General features: G+C 41.8%; 1 protein-coding gene and 1 long non-coding RNA gene across 4 annotated transcripts in view; one reads left to right on the top strand and one right to left on the bottom strand.

Annotated features, from left to right (window-relative positions):
- Positions 1-16,035, top strand: part of TMOD1 (tropomodulin 1) — a 55,314-nt gene that overhangs the window by 13,322 nt on the left and 25,957 nt on the right. For 2 of the 3 annotated variants that reach the window (XM_020791396.3, XM_078384809.1), the window contains exons 2-4: positions 3,272-3,454; positions 6,121-6,277; positions 13,948-14,067. In XM_020791396.3, the coding sequence (XP_020647055.1) occupies positions 3,335-3,454; positions 6,121-6,277; positions 13,948-14,067 (397 nt within the window). In that variant the 5' untranslated portion in view covers positions 3,272-3,334. Of the gene's footprint in view, positions 1-2,338; positions 2,361-3,271; positions 3,455-6,120; positions 6,278-13,947; positions 14,068-16,035 lie in introns of those variants that run through there. The other variant, XM_072991906.2, reaches the window with a different exon arrangement.
- On the bottom strand, positions 10,420-14,937 carry LOC144586495 (uncharacterized). The gene is made up of 2 exons (XR_013541351.1): positions 14,852-14,937; positions 10,420-10,493 (listed from the first exon to the last, which is right to left on the bottom strand). It is a non-coding gene; the product is annotated as an uncharacterized LOC144586495 (long non-coding RNA).

Below are 16,035 nucleotides of genomic sequence, written 5' to 3'. Positions count from 1 at the left end.
CCTCTCTGGTATGGCAACTGTATCCTAGGCACTTGATCCAGAGAGATAGGCAAGGAGGTAGGGGATTATGACATCACAGAGTCCAGCACCTCCTGGCTAATCCTGGCAGGTTCCCCCAGAAATATCCCATTTCAGGTCTCAAAGCTGTTACTCAACAGAAGTAGAGGACATATCAGTCACTCAAGAGAACAAGGCCGTTTTTCTCATGGTTCAGAACCAGGGAATGCTTTAAAAATATTAAGGGATGCAAGCAAGACAAATAAGCATCTCTTCTTTTAGAAAAGGCCATTGTTCAGTAAGGAATGAATGTTAGGTTAAAACAGTGACGACCATGCGTAGATGTTTGTCTGTGCAAGGACGTAGACCAGGGGTGGGCAATTAATTTCTATGGGGGGGGACACATGAAAAATCTGAACTGTGCTCGGGGGCCGAACCAACTTAACTTAAAAATAAAATGAACAGTGATGTTATGATTGTTTTTATTTTAAACTTGTTAATCTTCACAAATACTAAAGAGGTTTTTGTGGTATTTTAAAGATAAGCAACTGATCAACTTTAGACAAAAAGCTATAAATGGTTTTGATGTTCAAAACTGTCCGTAGGCTGGACAGGAGCTGCTCGCAGGCCGTATGTGGCCTTCGGGCCGCACTTTGCCCAGGTCTGACATAGACAAATGTGTAGAAGATTGGCTTGTCTATAGCCATTCACCATGATAAATAAATGAAGCCTCCATATTTTATTATGCTTCCTATACTGTTGTGTTTTATTATGTATGTAAGCCGCCCCGAGTAGACTTTGTCTAGGGTGGGGTGAGGTGGGGTAAAAGTCTAATAAAAGTAAAAAAGTAAAGTAAAAGATGCAATATATTTCCTGAGTAGCAATTGCTGGGAAGGAAGGACAAGACAGACCTTTTTTCCTGGTAGGCATCTGGTTAACCACTGTCAGAAATGGAATATTAAATTAAATGGACATTCGGAAAGATTGGAGTCAAGCTGTTCTTAAGTGTTCATTACCATTCAAGAAGTTTTCATATTGTTTTTGTGCTTGAAAGAGAGGAAAACAAACTTAGTAAGGTTCTGGTAATTGTGCTGCTACTATTTTGCATGGTAGAAATTCAGGGAAGGCTGGAGAAGCATCTTACAACAGCTGTTATGAGCTCCCCAAACAAAATCTGCCACCCACCTGCCATGTTCAGCACTGATGCTGAAGGAGCAGCAGGCAGCCGTACAGGGTGGGTGTCTCTGTCAAGGAGGTGGCAGCGAAGCCTCTGGATCAAGGTGGGATGGAGAGGAGTGAAATGCAGGCATGTTCCAGGGATGTCTTTGTGCATTCCAGCCAGGGCAACGGGTCAAAGAAAAGACGGTGAAGAAGGTACCTTTCTCAGAGCGGATGTGCCAGAGAAGGATGTGCCACTGGATGTGCCAGTGCTGCTGCTTTTGTGGTTGGGAAAGAGGTTTATGAAGAGCCCCAGACATGGTCGCTCATCTCCATACCATGCAGCTCCGTCGTATTCAAGAAAGGGTTTACCTCCATTCCCAGCAAATCTCTCCTGGGCAAAGCTGTTGTGTGGTTGGTGGGAACTCCGCTTCAAGTACATGCATATTTGACATGGGGGGGGGGGGAGGAAGAGGCTGAGGGGATTCAGGCATGTGGAACTGAAATCGCCCCTGCCCTTCCAGCTGCACTTGCCCCATCAGTTGCCGGAATTAGTAGTGATGACAAGTTATGAATCCCTGATGGGAAAATTAAGTCAGAAACTGGAGCTCCAAAGAAGTCAGTAATGTGGAGTCATTACAGAAATCCGAGGTTCAGCATCATTTGAGGGTAGAACGTCCTGAAAGGCGGCCTTATATAGCTCTGTCCTGAGTAGTTTGTTGAATAGGAGGAGGGACAAAGCCTGGCTTGCCTCACCAGGTAGTTGATTCCGCAAAGTAGGGGCTACCACCCTGTTCCCCCAAAAATAAGACCTAACATGAAAATAAGCCCTAGTATGTTTTTTCAGGATGCTCATAATATAAGCCCTACCCCCAAAATAAGCCCTAGTTAAGTGAAACCCCGCCCTCTCCCATTGTGCAGCAACCAGAAGAAGATGACACGACTGAATTTGAATAAATGTAGATTGTTGTACATGAAAAAAACAAAACATCCCCTGAAAATAATGTGTTTTTGGGAGCAAAAATTAATATAAGACCCTGTCTTATTTTCGGGGAAACACAGTACTGAGAAAGCCTAACTCTTTGTTGTTACCTTTCTGGCTGAGCACAAGAAGATGCTCAAGCATGGGAAGGATCCACCTCTCCAAGAGTAGCGTGCTCAGCCACCTGAAGACTCAGCACAGGGTGCTACTGCTGGCCAATGAAGTGGGTACCGTGGGGACAAGTGACATCCTTATTGTGAAGGGTTAAAAGTCATCAGGGAGCAGAGGTGGAGCCATCAGTCCAGGCATGTAGAGAGGGAGGTGGGCAGAGAGCAAGAGGCCAAGAATAAGTTCCAGGCTACCCTGAAGGAGGTTGGAGGGATGCAGGAAATGGCCTTTTGCAAACATCAAAATGCCACGATTACTCATTACCTAGGAGAGATCAATGGATGAGTAGCCATTCTTTCTGGTGGAGAACACTGGCTCCCATTGGTTTGTGGCAGAACTGGCACCCCATTACCAGTTGCCATCCTGAATTAACTCAGCCACAAGGTGGTTCCAGAGTTGTATTGGGGAGTCTCATAACTGGTACAGCAGCTGTTGGCCAGGGCACAGAAGGTACATTTTACTAGTGCCATCTGGAGCACCCAAGGTACAAAACATACTTATCTCTGCCTGGCAGGAACTAGTGGGAGGTGAAGATGTAAGACATAAAGCAGTATACAAGGGCAGGATGCAGGTGGATCCTGTTGAATATGGCTGCGATGAAGGGCAATCACATAGCTCAGAACACTCAAGAATTTCTCAGGGAAAGGAAAAATCCACCTGGAACATTGTTTCTGCCATGTCTTAACACCCAGAAATGTGAAATATGTAATAATATTTATATTTTAAAAGTTTTTAAGTGATGCAGAGCTTTCCCTCCCACATTTCCTATTTGTAGCATAGAATTTTGCATTGTACTGAATTATCATTAAACCAACAAAAAGCTGATAAATGCATCTGTGTTAAATCACACTTGTTATTTATGGGTGCCTTTTTTCAGCAGATTTGCACTATAGCAACCAAGCCAACTGTAAAATTCAATAAATAGTTTTCTTCTTCTTTTCTTCTTCCTTTTCCCCCTTTTTACAGAAAAAGAATAAACCCAGGTCATATAATTTTGGAGAGGGAAAGAAAATTTAAAAATTCTTCAGGATGTCATACAGACAAGGACTAGAGAAATATCGAGATTTGGATGAGGATCAGATTCTTGGAGCTCTGACAGAAGACGAGATAAAGATACTGGAGGATGAACTGGTGGAACTAGATCCAGACGTAAGTAGAGTTAAAGGACAACGTTTGAACGGTAGACTAGATCTATCTAGTGACTTGTAGTCGTAATAAGTTAATTGAGCCTGCCTGTTCAGGGGGAGTGTGCCTTTCACTACTATGTTCATGCTGTGCTTGAGATCTCCCACAGGAATCTGGCTGGATGTCAGGGTTCAAGGCCACCATAAAAATCTGACACTGGGACCTGAGGGGTGGAAGTAGGGATTCACCTTGTGCACCCGTCCCACATTTTAGCTGAACGAAGCCAGCTAACTCAACAACAGCAACAGGTCAAATCAAGTCATGTGGTATGTCTTGAACGATATGGAAGTAACCACGTTGGCCGTGGTTACTAATCTGAATCTCAGTAGGAGCAGAATGTGCTGCTATCTGTCTAATCCGCCTGCCTGTCTGCTTCATGTGTCACATCAAGACCAGGCTAATCACACCACACACTGGTTGTATGGTAGCCAGGCAGCTGTTCCTAGACAGGCAGGGCATGAAGGCAACCATGTTCCCCTGTCGTTCCTCTGTATCACATGTTCAGAGATGGGTTGCCTCTGTTTCCTGGAAGTGCTGTTGGATTTCTTCCTCTTGTTTCTTAAGAGGGTGATGCCAAATAGCATGTTACTAGCCCCTCAGTATGCCATTTTAGACTAGCAACAATTCATGCAGAGATTATCAAGGTTCTTTGTGGTTTTCAGGTGTCAGGAATATTATGTCATTGTAGTTGGCATCCAAGGAATGGTCATCCTAGAAGCAGCTTGAAAATCACTTGATCTGCTATGGGGACACTCCAACAACTGTGTTTGAGCAGTGCTTATTGCAATAAATGTGTAAAAGGGAAAGGTGAGGCCTCAGTACCCCCAAAGACATTAGGAATGTGTGCCAGAGAGCTGGGTTCACCGCAGCTCGCTGTTGCTTTATATGTCTTGAGAGCTCAAGGAGAAAAAGAGTCCTAATTACATGCTGATTTAGTAGATGCTAGCCCATAAAAACCGTGGGGAACCTCTGGCCTTCAAATGTGTTGGACTGTGAGTCAAACATTCCTCCACCATTGGCCTTGGCAGGTGAGGTCGGTGGGAGTTGTCGCCCCAAACATCGTGTGGGAGGTGTGCCAGCAAAGCGTCCAAGGTTATAATGTTTATGCAGACATGGAGTGCAGGGACTAATGCTGCTTTCAGAATCAGCTCTATTTATTTCTTGACCTGCTCCCATAGATTTAGTGTCAATATATTTCAGTAGAAAGAGAACACAAAAAAAATTTCCCCCATCTCCACTGTGGTATTCTCTTGGGAAGGCCATCTAGGAAGCTTCAGAAAGCACCCTTGAGGATTCAATGTGCTTATAATCTCAAAAAGTAACTTTTCCAACCTCTACCGTTCTTGTTCAGAAGCTGATGTCATGTGACAAAGGAAATGGAGGGAGGTTTTTATTTGGCCAAAAATGGCCATTTGTCAAGCAGGTAGTTTAAGATGGAACTTTGTGGAGGTATGAGGAGGTATTTACTTAGCACCCCTGGAAGTAGAAAGCAAAATTATAAATGATGCTTGAAATGAATTGTTTGTAAAACATTATTTTTCAGGATACCCAGAAATCCTGTTCTCTGAGGTCTAGGCTTTTTCATGGATATTCGGCCAATGCTTAATTTTCATATGGAGAGGCAACAAAAATGTATATCTTACATTCTCTTCTTTGCCTGCTAAGCAGTAAATCTGCCTGTAGTTTCTTCGTATTTTATTTTATTAAGCACTGGTGTCACCATCTGACCTTTCTTAAACCAGAAGGGATTTGGTGGCACTTTAAGCATGAGCAGGTTTTCTTCAGCCTAAGCGCTTGTGGACTATAGCCGCCTTCTTCAGATGCGCAGAATGTAGCCTCAGCAGACAAACCATTACTGTATGTGGAATTCGGAGGGTGGCTGTATGAAATGTCATGGAAAGGCAGAAAGACCAGTGTGTGAATGCTTGATCAGTGGTTGGTAAGGGTCACGGGATGAGAGAGAGAAAAAGATCTTCATGGCAGTTGTTAAGAGTCATTCAGAGGTCACATTCTGCAGAAGTGCATTTGAAGCATAGATTATCAGATTAACACATGCAGGATAGGGGAAAGTCATCATTTAAATCTAGTGTAACAGAAAATTATGGTCTTTGCTTCTGATGCAAATAGAGGGGAAGAGCAAGGGGGAAGGAGAGAGAGAAAACAGAAATGCAAAATTTAGAAATAGAGAAGATTGTCCATACAATTGTTATAAAATATACAACAGCTGGATAGTAATACAAACAAACGTGTGTGGATGAATTGACTAAACCATTTTTAATCCTGAAAGAAATGTCATGTGTCAGCAGTTGACTCGAAGACCACTTCTTCCACCAGGTGAATTTTACCTGCCTGCACTTGAAGACTGGTGCTATAATTCTGTCTTAGTGAGAGGAATTGTAAAGCATTGCCACAAGTTCAGAGTTGACCAAGAACGAGAAAGTAATAACTCTCAACCCTCTGGAATTCAGTGATTTCGCAATGATACTGGGGTGAACTTGCTATCATAAATATATCTGGAAATGTCTGGGATTGAAAACCGGGACCTGCTGTATGCTGTGTTCCCTCCCAGGAAGTGAAGACGACGGGCAGCAATCATGACGTTTGTATTTTCTTTCTTCTCCAACATCTAGAATGCATTATTGCCTGCAGGGATGAGACAGAAAGATCAAACAAAAAAGACACCTACTGGCCCCTTTAAACGGGATGACCTTCTGGCACACTTGGAGCAGCAGGCAAAAGAGATTAAAGATCGAGAAGATCTGGTTCCTTTCACAGGAGAGAAAAGAGGTAAGATACAGACAACAAGTATCTGTACTTGGGCATTTTCTTGTGATTGGTGGGAGGGGGGGGGAAATGTGTGTTCTGGAATTTAGAGATACATCCAGACCAGATGGTTTCTGTCACTTTCAGTCAAAGTTCCACAGTGGCTAACACTGGATGGTGGCCCTTAGGCTGGAAAGTTAAATATCCCTGTCATCAATTCTTGGGGAAGAGAAGAAAATTCTGGGAAAAGGAAAACTTGTTTTCATGATCGGCTGAAAGACAGACAAAGATTGAAATGGTGGTTGTGAACTCTTGGATATGCATTTAATTTATGATCCATACAATTTCTTAACAACCATAAATTAGTTCTTTATCAGTGACCCCACTACATTTCATCTTTGATTCTCCCCACTAGCATTCAATCTGTCTGAAAAAGTGGGCTGCAGTGCAGGAATAATGATAATATAATTGCATGCCATCAAGTCAAGGTACCACAAGGCTCTGGAATTTTTATTTAAATACACATACATATATCTAATTTCAAATGTGGGCATTCATTTCCGTTTTCCATCATATGATGATGTTTCCACTTGGTCCACTTGTTACCTTATATTTTTAAGTTCGAATCTCCGGCAAGGACAGACAGGCTAAGACATAAGACAGCTGAACAAACCAATTTTATTAAAGTATAAAAGTTCAGCTGGGCCTCCCATCTTAAATGCAGAGGGAGACCCAGAACAAAGAGTGAGCCTATGTTTTATAATGGTTACAGACAAAGAGCCATAAAAGTACTACAGTACATTGCTATTGATCATCTGTATCCAAACTTTTGGATCTCGGCCGTAATTGGACCTCAGGTGTTTCTGCAGTTAACCTATTGGTCATCTGTACCCCAACCTTGGATCTTGCTCATTGGATCTGAGATGATAACTTAGCCAATCTATTGGTCAGAATAAAATATCAATTTTATGCTCTGATGTTTCTTTGAGCTGTGCCCAAGATGTGCCTGAAAGTCTAGGAACAAGAGTATCCATTACTGCTGCCTTCCTCCCCTGACATTCCAGTGCCACTTTGGGCAGGATATAGAGGGCCCTTTTGTTATTCTAAGTGTAGCCATCTGGCCATACTTTACCACAATGTCAGCTCCTGGTGTAGGATGGGGGTTTCTTTGTTTATTTAGATGGCCCATGGATGGACCATAAATTGCTATCAAGTATAGCTATCAGGAAATGCTCCAACTACTGTGAAATTGCACTCATTTCACATGCTAGCAAGGTTGTGCTCAAAATCCTCCAAGATAGGCTTCAGCAGTATCTGGACCGAGAACTCCCAGAAGTACAAGCGGGATTCCGAAGGGGCAGAGGAACCAGAGACCAAATTGCTAACATGTGCTGGATTATGGAGAAAGCCAGAGAGTTCCAGAAAAACATCTACATCTGCTTCATTGACTATGCAAAAGCCTTTGACTGTGTGGACCACAGCAAACTATGGCAAGTCCTTAAAGAAATGGGAGTGCCTCACCACCTTATCTGTCTCCTGAGAAACCTATACATGGGACAGGAAGCAACAGTTAGAACTGGATATGGAACAACTGTTTGGTTCAAAATTGGGAAAGGAGTACGACAAGGCTGTATATTGTCTCCCTGCTTATTTAACTTATATGCAGAATACATCATGCGGAAGGCTGGACTGGAAGAAACCCAAGCCGGAATTAAGATTCCCGGAAGAAATATCAACAGCCTCCAATATGGAGATGATACCACTCTGATAGCAGAAAGTGAGGAGGAATTAAGGAACCTTGTAATGAAGGTGAAAGAAGAGAGTGCAAAAAAAAAAAAAAAGGTCTGAAACTCAACATCCAAAAAACTAAGATCATGGCCACTGGTCCCATCACCTCCTGGGAAATAGAAGGGGAAGATATGGAGGCAGTGACAGATTTTACTTTCTTGGGCTCCATGATCACTGCAAATGGAGACAGCAGCCCCGAAATTAAAAGACGCCTGCTTCTTGGGAGGAAAGCGATGACAAACCTTGACAGCATCTTAAAAAGCAGAGACATCACCTTGCCAACAAAAGTCCGCATAGTCAAAGCTATGGTTTTTCCTGTAGTGATGTATGGAAGTGAGAGCTGGACCATAAGAACAAACCTATCAATTCTAAAGGAAATCCACCCTGAGTACTCACTGGAAGGACAGATCCTGAAGCTGAGGCTCCAATACTTTGGCCATCTCATGAGAAGAGAAGAATCCTTGGAAAAGACCTTGATGTTAGGAAAGTGTGAAGGCAAGAGGAGAAGGGGACGACAGAGGATGAGATGGTTGGACAGTGTCATCGAAGCAACCAATATGAATTTGACACAACTCCAGGAGACAGTGGAAGATAGGAGGGCCTGGCATGCTCTGGTCCATGGGGTCACAAAGAGTCGGACACGACTGAATGACTAAATGACGATAGCTATCTCTGTAGGCCTGAATGGTCTTTGTTGTTCCCAGGTCTGAGGGGCAGGATCAGAATACCATTTGGAGAATGTATAAAATGTATTCAGCATTAAGGAAATATAAGATACAATACAAAATGATTCTAAAATACAATTGAGATAAAGTGTATAAAACCATAACTAGTACTGTAGAAACCATAACTGGTACTGTAGCATTTGTGGTATAGATACAGTGGAGATACAATATTGTTACAGCTACATTGTGAACGAGATGTTAGTACATAAGAGAGATTCTCAAGTTTATTGATACAGTTGCTAGTAATAACTCTGTTAAAATACAGTATCATTATCTTCCCCTATCACAGTGGTCCCCAACCTTGGGCCTCCAGATGTTCTTGGACTACAGCTCCCAGAAGCCTTCACCACCACCTCTGCTGGCCAGGATTTCTGGGAGTTGAAGTCCAAGAACATCTGGAGGCCCAAGGTTGGGGACCACTGCCCTATCACACTGAACAGTTAATTATCCATTCTTACTTCAGGTCCTAATGTGTACATTTCTTGTTCTCAGCAAACTAAAGTTGCCTGGCATTCAGAGACACAAGCTGACTAAGACTATGCTCAGGTGGGTGGAGTTGGGCCAAGTAGGGCACAGTAGTTCATTAAAGCCACAGGGACAGTACGGGAAAGTTAAGAGGAAAAGCCCTCACATTTTGCCCCAGGATATAGAATGTCATAACTTCTTTCGAGCGTAAGAGGGATCTTGTCAGGGAATCTTTTGAAAAAGTTCCTTTCTCGAGAAGAAAAAAAAATGAAAGTACTGTATGTCAAATATGATCTAAGGTATTCTCTAAGAAAATAAATTACATAAATTATATAGATGATGTGTTGTACTGAAACGGGCTTACTTTTTCAAAAATTTTATGAATTTTGAAGAAAATATCATTTAAGCTTATAACTTAAATCAGGCATTTCTCTTAATTTTAAAATGCAATGCATTTTACATTTTAAATTATAAATGATGTCTTGATCTTTTTTTGCATGAAAATGTCTAGGATGGTTTAATTTAGTTTGGTTGTAGTTTTTGAAAGTAGGCTGTTGCCAGCAAAAATTTACGCAATCGTTGTTGTTTGGGATAGAATAGTGGGCTGCCTCTGTACACAAAGATCTAGTCAAGTCCCGTTGCAATGAATGGGTCTCCATTTTTGACCTTCATTTCAAACTTGTGCCTCTTTTTTTGCTGTTTATTGTTTGTTTCTTTAAAATAAAACCAAGTCCAAGTCATTGAGCAGTGATTATAATACAGATTCTTGATACCCATAAAAACCAAGCACTTGTGTAATCTCTTACAGCTGAACCTCTTAAAAATCCCCCCTTTTTCTTCTTCTTCTTCTTCTTCTCCAAATATAATTTAAAATATACAGGGAATGGAGGGGGCAGTTCCAGGAAGGACTGCTTTTAGTTTTCTGTTTCATCTCAAGAGACAGCCTGGGGAGCAGTTGCTGCTTTTTGAAGCCTAAATTTAGCCCCTGCTCAACCTTCAGTGCTTTCGGGACGACATGGTCTTTGTCCTCCTTTTCCATTTTGCATTGCATGGGCAGCAAAGACAAAAATAGTCCCAGTGTCACATTCCATGCCCAGAGCAAAGAGTGTGCTATCTTTTTTGCAGAGGTCTCCTGGATTGTTTTCTAAAGAGGTGCCTCTTTTCTTTTTCTTTGTAGTTCAGCTTATATTTTCCACTCTTTTGAGTTTTGGTCCTTCAGAATCAAACTTCTGTTAAACTTGAAAGCCATTTTTTGCTTTCCTCTGGAAATAAAATAGTCGAAGTTACAGTTAAAAATGTGTAAAGCTTTTACTCCTCAATCATGATCACTTCATATTCTATTCATTCCTCCCACACTAAAGTGGGTGATTTTATTTCCTATGATACTTCAGCCCCTTATATCCCTTCCATTTGCACACACGTGTGTGTGTGTGTCTGTGTGTGCGTGCGTGTGTGTGTCGTGTGTCTGTATGTATTTAAATTGAAGATTGTGCTAAAAAGTCTTTGGAAGGACAAAATTTCATATGTCGATATCAAAATGCTCTTAAGTACCGTTTGTTAACTCACCTAATGTATCAAACATGAACAACACAATTGTTGCTTTGTGACCATTCAGGAATTCTGTACTTCATAGCAGTGAGAGGTTTTAAATTGAAAACAAAGTACTTACTATGGTTAAATAAGACCCTACAGGAATTAAAACTGAGTATGGTTTTAGATTGCAGGTATCATCCATAGATAGCAGTAGACTCATAGACAGTAAAGTCATTCATCCTAAAACCAAATTATTATTAAATGTGCTTCATTTTTTTAAGAAATGAGACTTAATTGAAATTTAAATGCTTCCTGTTTGAAATAATAGATATGTAAAAGGTTGAAGGTAATAGATGTATTGAATCATTTTGGCAACATTGGGCTTTGTAACAATTAAAATAAGAGTCCAGTTTTATTGTTAATCATTTTTGTGCCTTTACTCTGAACTAGGGGAGATAGTTTTAGGGAGTAGGATATAAAGGGTGTTTGTATGCATGAGAGGAAGAGAGAGATTCTCCTCAAGGAGGAGAGCCGGGCAGTCTCCTGTTCCAAGCTGGGAATGAGCTGGGAGTCAGGATTTCTTTTCCCAAACAAGAATGGGGATCATTGGGGAGACAGCCCTGATACTCAGGCTTTTCTAACTGCTAGGCTTACTCCCAAAAGATTTCGCCATGCTTCTTAAGAGAACTTAACAGAATCCTCTCCTTAGGCTCTCCGGGGGTCCCAAGGAAGGATCCTGTGTTGTGATGTTAATCTCTTCTCACCAGCCAGAGGCACGTTCCTCAGGGGCCCAGTGCCCAAGAAACAAAATCCACCCATAGTGGAGCAGCTGCCTCCACATTACCAGGAGACCTGGATGATTCCCAGGGGGCATGTCAACATGGCACAGTGCCCTAGTGTAGCATGGTGATCATTGTGGCAGGCATGAAGCTACCATGCCTAAGGATGATATTGCGGCAGAGGCTGACCCAGCAGAGAGTTTGGAGGGTTGGGAACTGGAATCCCATCCATCGTCATCAATTACAAGGCCCAGCACTTGGAATTTTTATTCTCAAATATACTAAGCTTATCTCTCTGAAGAGAGGTGCAAGAAAAGAGGGGAAGGCCCATTCCTCCCCTGATTCAAGCTTAATGAAAAATAAAGGTGGAAGGTCTCCCCATTCTCCACCATCAGTGTCCCCCTAAATTTGCAAATTAAATAGAAATCTAAGGTAACCCATTCTGGTGCAACTGTAGGTGGTTGTTCCTCCATATATTATTATCTGTGCAAAATGTATTTCCCACCCTCAGAAACAGGCAGATTGTCTGGTGAGGAGTTTGATGAGTTGCAGTGTCTTCTATTTAAGTTTATGATTTAAAAAATCTGTATTAGTCTTTCAAGTTTCACAAGACTAACATGGCTACTAGCTTCTTGGAAATGGTACATTCTATTCCATCTCCTGCCGCCACCTCTGCCATCAGAAACCAGAAAGGGTGTGAAAACAAAAGACTTGCAGGAACATTTTTTTCTATGGAGTTATTCATCTTCCCTCTCAGACACAAGGCAGTAGGACCATGAGTTTTCAGAACCTAGAAAATTGAGCTCCTCCACAGCCAAGGATTTTTCTTGCTTTCTTTGTTTTCCTTTGAAACCAACAGACCTGGATGAGCTCTTCTGTTTAAGAAAATGCCTTCCCTGAGTCCTAAGAAGCCAATGGAGAGTTTCCAAGGGCAGCAGAAAAAGCTTTAACTGGCTCCTTTAGGGCTGTGGTTAACTACAGTCGTGCCCTGCTTAATGATTACCCCGTATAACGACAAATCCGCTTCACGACGATGTTTTTGCGATCTCAAAATTATGTTTTAATGGGGTTTTTTCGCTTTGCGACGATCGGTTCCCTGCTTCGGGAACCGATTCTTAGCATTACGACGATCAAAACAGCTGATCGTCGGGTTTTCAACATGGCCGCCAGCTGCTCAAAATGGCTCCACGCTGTGTTTTTGGATGGATTCCTCACTTTACAGGCACCGAAAATGGCCACCCCATGGAGGATCTTCGCTGGACGGTGATTTATTCAGCCCATTGGAACGCATTGCACGGTTTTCAGTGCATTTCAATGGGCTTTTTTATTTTGCTTTACGACATTTTCGCTCTACAGCAATTTCGCTGGAATGAATTAACGTCATCAAGCGAGGCACCACTGTACATGTGGTGGCAACCACCACTCTATAGTAGTGGTTCCAACCTTGGGTCTCCCAGAAATCCTGGCCAGCACAGCTAGTGATGAAGGCTTCTGGGATTTGCAGTCCAAGAACATCTGGAGACTCAGGATCGGGAACCACTGCTGAGAGCAGCCATTCTCAACTGTTTTTCAGCCACAGCCATAAACACAACATGAAAGGAAGATAGGCTGAATAAGGATTGTATAGGTCACGTAGCGAACCTTATATAAGGTGGTGTGTGAAGAATTGTTTCCAGTCTGTGGCAACCTTTACATGTGCCAGGGTCCCCCAGGAGGCCATACACCCCCCTCCCACTGAGAATAGCTGCTCTAGAGCATTGGTTCTTAACCTTGGGTTACTCAGGAGTTTTGGACTGCAACTCCCAGAAGCCTTCACCATCAGCTCTGCTGGCTGGGGTTTCTGGGAGTTGCAGTTCAAAAACACCTGAGTAACAAAGGTTAAGAACCACTGCTCTAGAGGACTGCAGTTTTAATAGGCAAATAAGAATTGTCCATTGACCTTATGAGTTCAAGGGTCACCTAGTTCCCAGGTTTTCAAGCCTTTAGCTGGGAAAATTCATCCACATTAAAAATTCTGCACTAACCACTGCTGGGGCCTTTTTTTCTTGACGCTGTTGCTTGGAAGGGGGCGATTTTAATTATTTGTGGAGGGAAAAGCTAAGCCCTGTCTCCTGGATTGCAGTAGTCCCAATGAAAACTTCCCCTCTCCCAGTTCATTATTTTTATTATCTAGTTTGACCCATGAGATGTTAACTTTTACACCCCAGATTATGTTCCATGTTTTTCCTGGACTTGTGCTGAAAATATGCAGGCAATCCCACACAAGCAGTACTGGAAGATACTGTTTTTTAATTTCTGAACCCATGTATTTCATTCACTGAAAGAGGAGGTTTGTCAGCAGCAAGGAACTTCCAGTATCCATCATTAAAACAATTGCCATTGATACAAGTTGCTGTGTTTATAGGAAAAATCTGGGTTCCCAAGCAGAAGGCCATTGATCCTGTTTTGGAAAGCGTAACTCTGGAACCAGAACTGGAGGAGGCACTGGCAAATGCCTCAGATGCAGAGCTCTGTGACATCGCTGGTAAGATACCAAACTCTTAGTTTGATTTGTTTTGTTTATACATGTGCTTTTTCTTTTGATAGTAGTCATTATTCTACAAAGCATACTACAGTATTCTAATCAAAACAACATTGGTAGAGTAACATGAATGTTAATTTTATGGAGGAGACTGGCCTTTTACAGTTGTTATTCATGACAGATGTTTTTACCTCCTTTACAGCACAGGAATATACTTGTATATCAAAGAGGCTGTCACCCTACTGTTAAATACTGATCGACTTTCCTACCAACCAGCCAACCAACCAACCATGATCTCTGTATTTTGAGGCCATGTATAAATATTTGCCATGTTAGCTCTCTCTCTTATTCTGTCTGAGGAAGTGGACTTGTCCTTGAAAGCTCACATTATACTATAGCAGTTAGTCTTTAAGGTGCCACCATGTTTTTGACTTTATTTGTTCTTTTGTTTTTTATATCTATATTTAAAAATATAATACTTGCACAAGCACATCTACCTCTTCTACAACTACATAGCAATACAATAATGCTATTTGTAAAGAAAATGGCTTTTAAACTCTTGGCAGTGAATAGAAAAGTGTTTTTCTTCCTTAAATGAATAGTATAGGGTTTATAGCACAGTCTCTCTCTTTCATTTAAAGAAACAAAGACACTCATAAAAACATTTTGAATCATAAAGTGACGTATGCCACAAAGGTTATCTCTTTGTTTTAAAACCCTCCACCTAGAACAGCGATATCAAAACCATTCATGCAATATGAATGTTGCAGGATTTAGAAGTAGATACCTGATCTATAATCAGCTGCAGTCAAAGTTTGGTCTCCTGACTCTTCCTTCCAGAAGGAGCTATAGAGAAGTTGGGAGCAGGTGGTGGAAAAGAGGCCAGCCCATAGAAGCAGCTGTTTAAGGGTATAACATGTGAACTGCTCCTTGTGAATGTTTGCTCAAGGGAGAATATGTTATATATGTGTGGTACTGACTGGTGCATTTTAATTAGGTTTATCACACTGTATGATTCCTTTGTGGTACTGTATAGAAAGCCCATGTTGAATATGGCAAGGTGTTATAGCCTCTAGGTTTCCCTTACTCCCTCTGTAATGCTGCATGCCACTGGTATAGATTATGACATCACAGTATTATATATTTCCTGCTGCCCTGTCAGCAACAGATTATATAGTACAGGTAAGTCAGGACCACTCTGTTGCCTTAGCACAGTGTGGCCAAGATCCTGTTGCTTAGCATAGTAAATTGCACTAGAGTAAGCACGTTAAATCAACGGAGATTTGGTGAGTGGCCTCCTCTGTATGTCCTATTGATTCAAATGGGGCTACTCTGTGACATACTTTAGTACAGTAAGTCACAGAGTGGTGTTTTTTTTTTGTTTTTTTGTTTTGTTTTGTTTTTTTTTGGCTGCCAAGTCAAAACAAACTTACGGTGACCCTAATAGGGCTTTCAAGGTATGGAAATACTTAAGGAGTGGCTGAGTGTCAAGCGCACCATGCTGGGTATCTCTACACAATTAGAATAGGCCCATTTAAATCAATGGAACTTTGATTTAAATGGTGACTCATTAAATCTTGCTCCATGTAAGCAACATGATTTTGGCCAGTGGGCATTACATAGTGTTAAAAAAAAAGACAGAAGATGTGTGACTTCCATTTTCACTCTTGTGCCTTGTTGGAGTCTAAGCAAGGAGGGTCTTGTGCAAATCATTTGTCTTGTTTCCCTATAATTTCCATTAATACTCATTTCACTCATTTGACTAAAACCATCTTTCCTCTGTTCATCTCATATTTATTGAACCAACCTGCTGCTGCTTTTACTATGTCTGTTTTTTCCAGCCTGCTGTCTCTTCCTTCCATACTCTCATGACATCATCCATCTCATTAGAAGTCACAGTGGGACTGTAAGAGAACTATTCTGATGGTGACCTCGTGGCCCTGTTTTTAAGAATGCAGAAATGCTTTAGGC

The sequence above is a fragment of the Pogona vitticeps genome, chromosome 2, assembly GCF_051106095.1.
Source record: "Pogona vitticeps strain Pit_001003342236 chromosome 2, PviZW2.1, whole genome shotgun sequence".
NCBI classification, from domain to species: Eukaryota; Metazoa; Chordata; class Lepidosauria; order Squamata; family Agamidae; genus Pogona; species Pogona vitticeps.
This window is presented reverse-complemented; position numbering and strand designations above follow the sequence as displayed.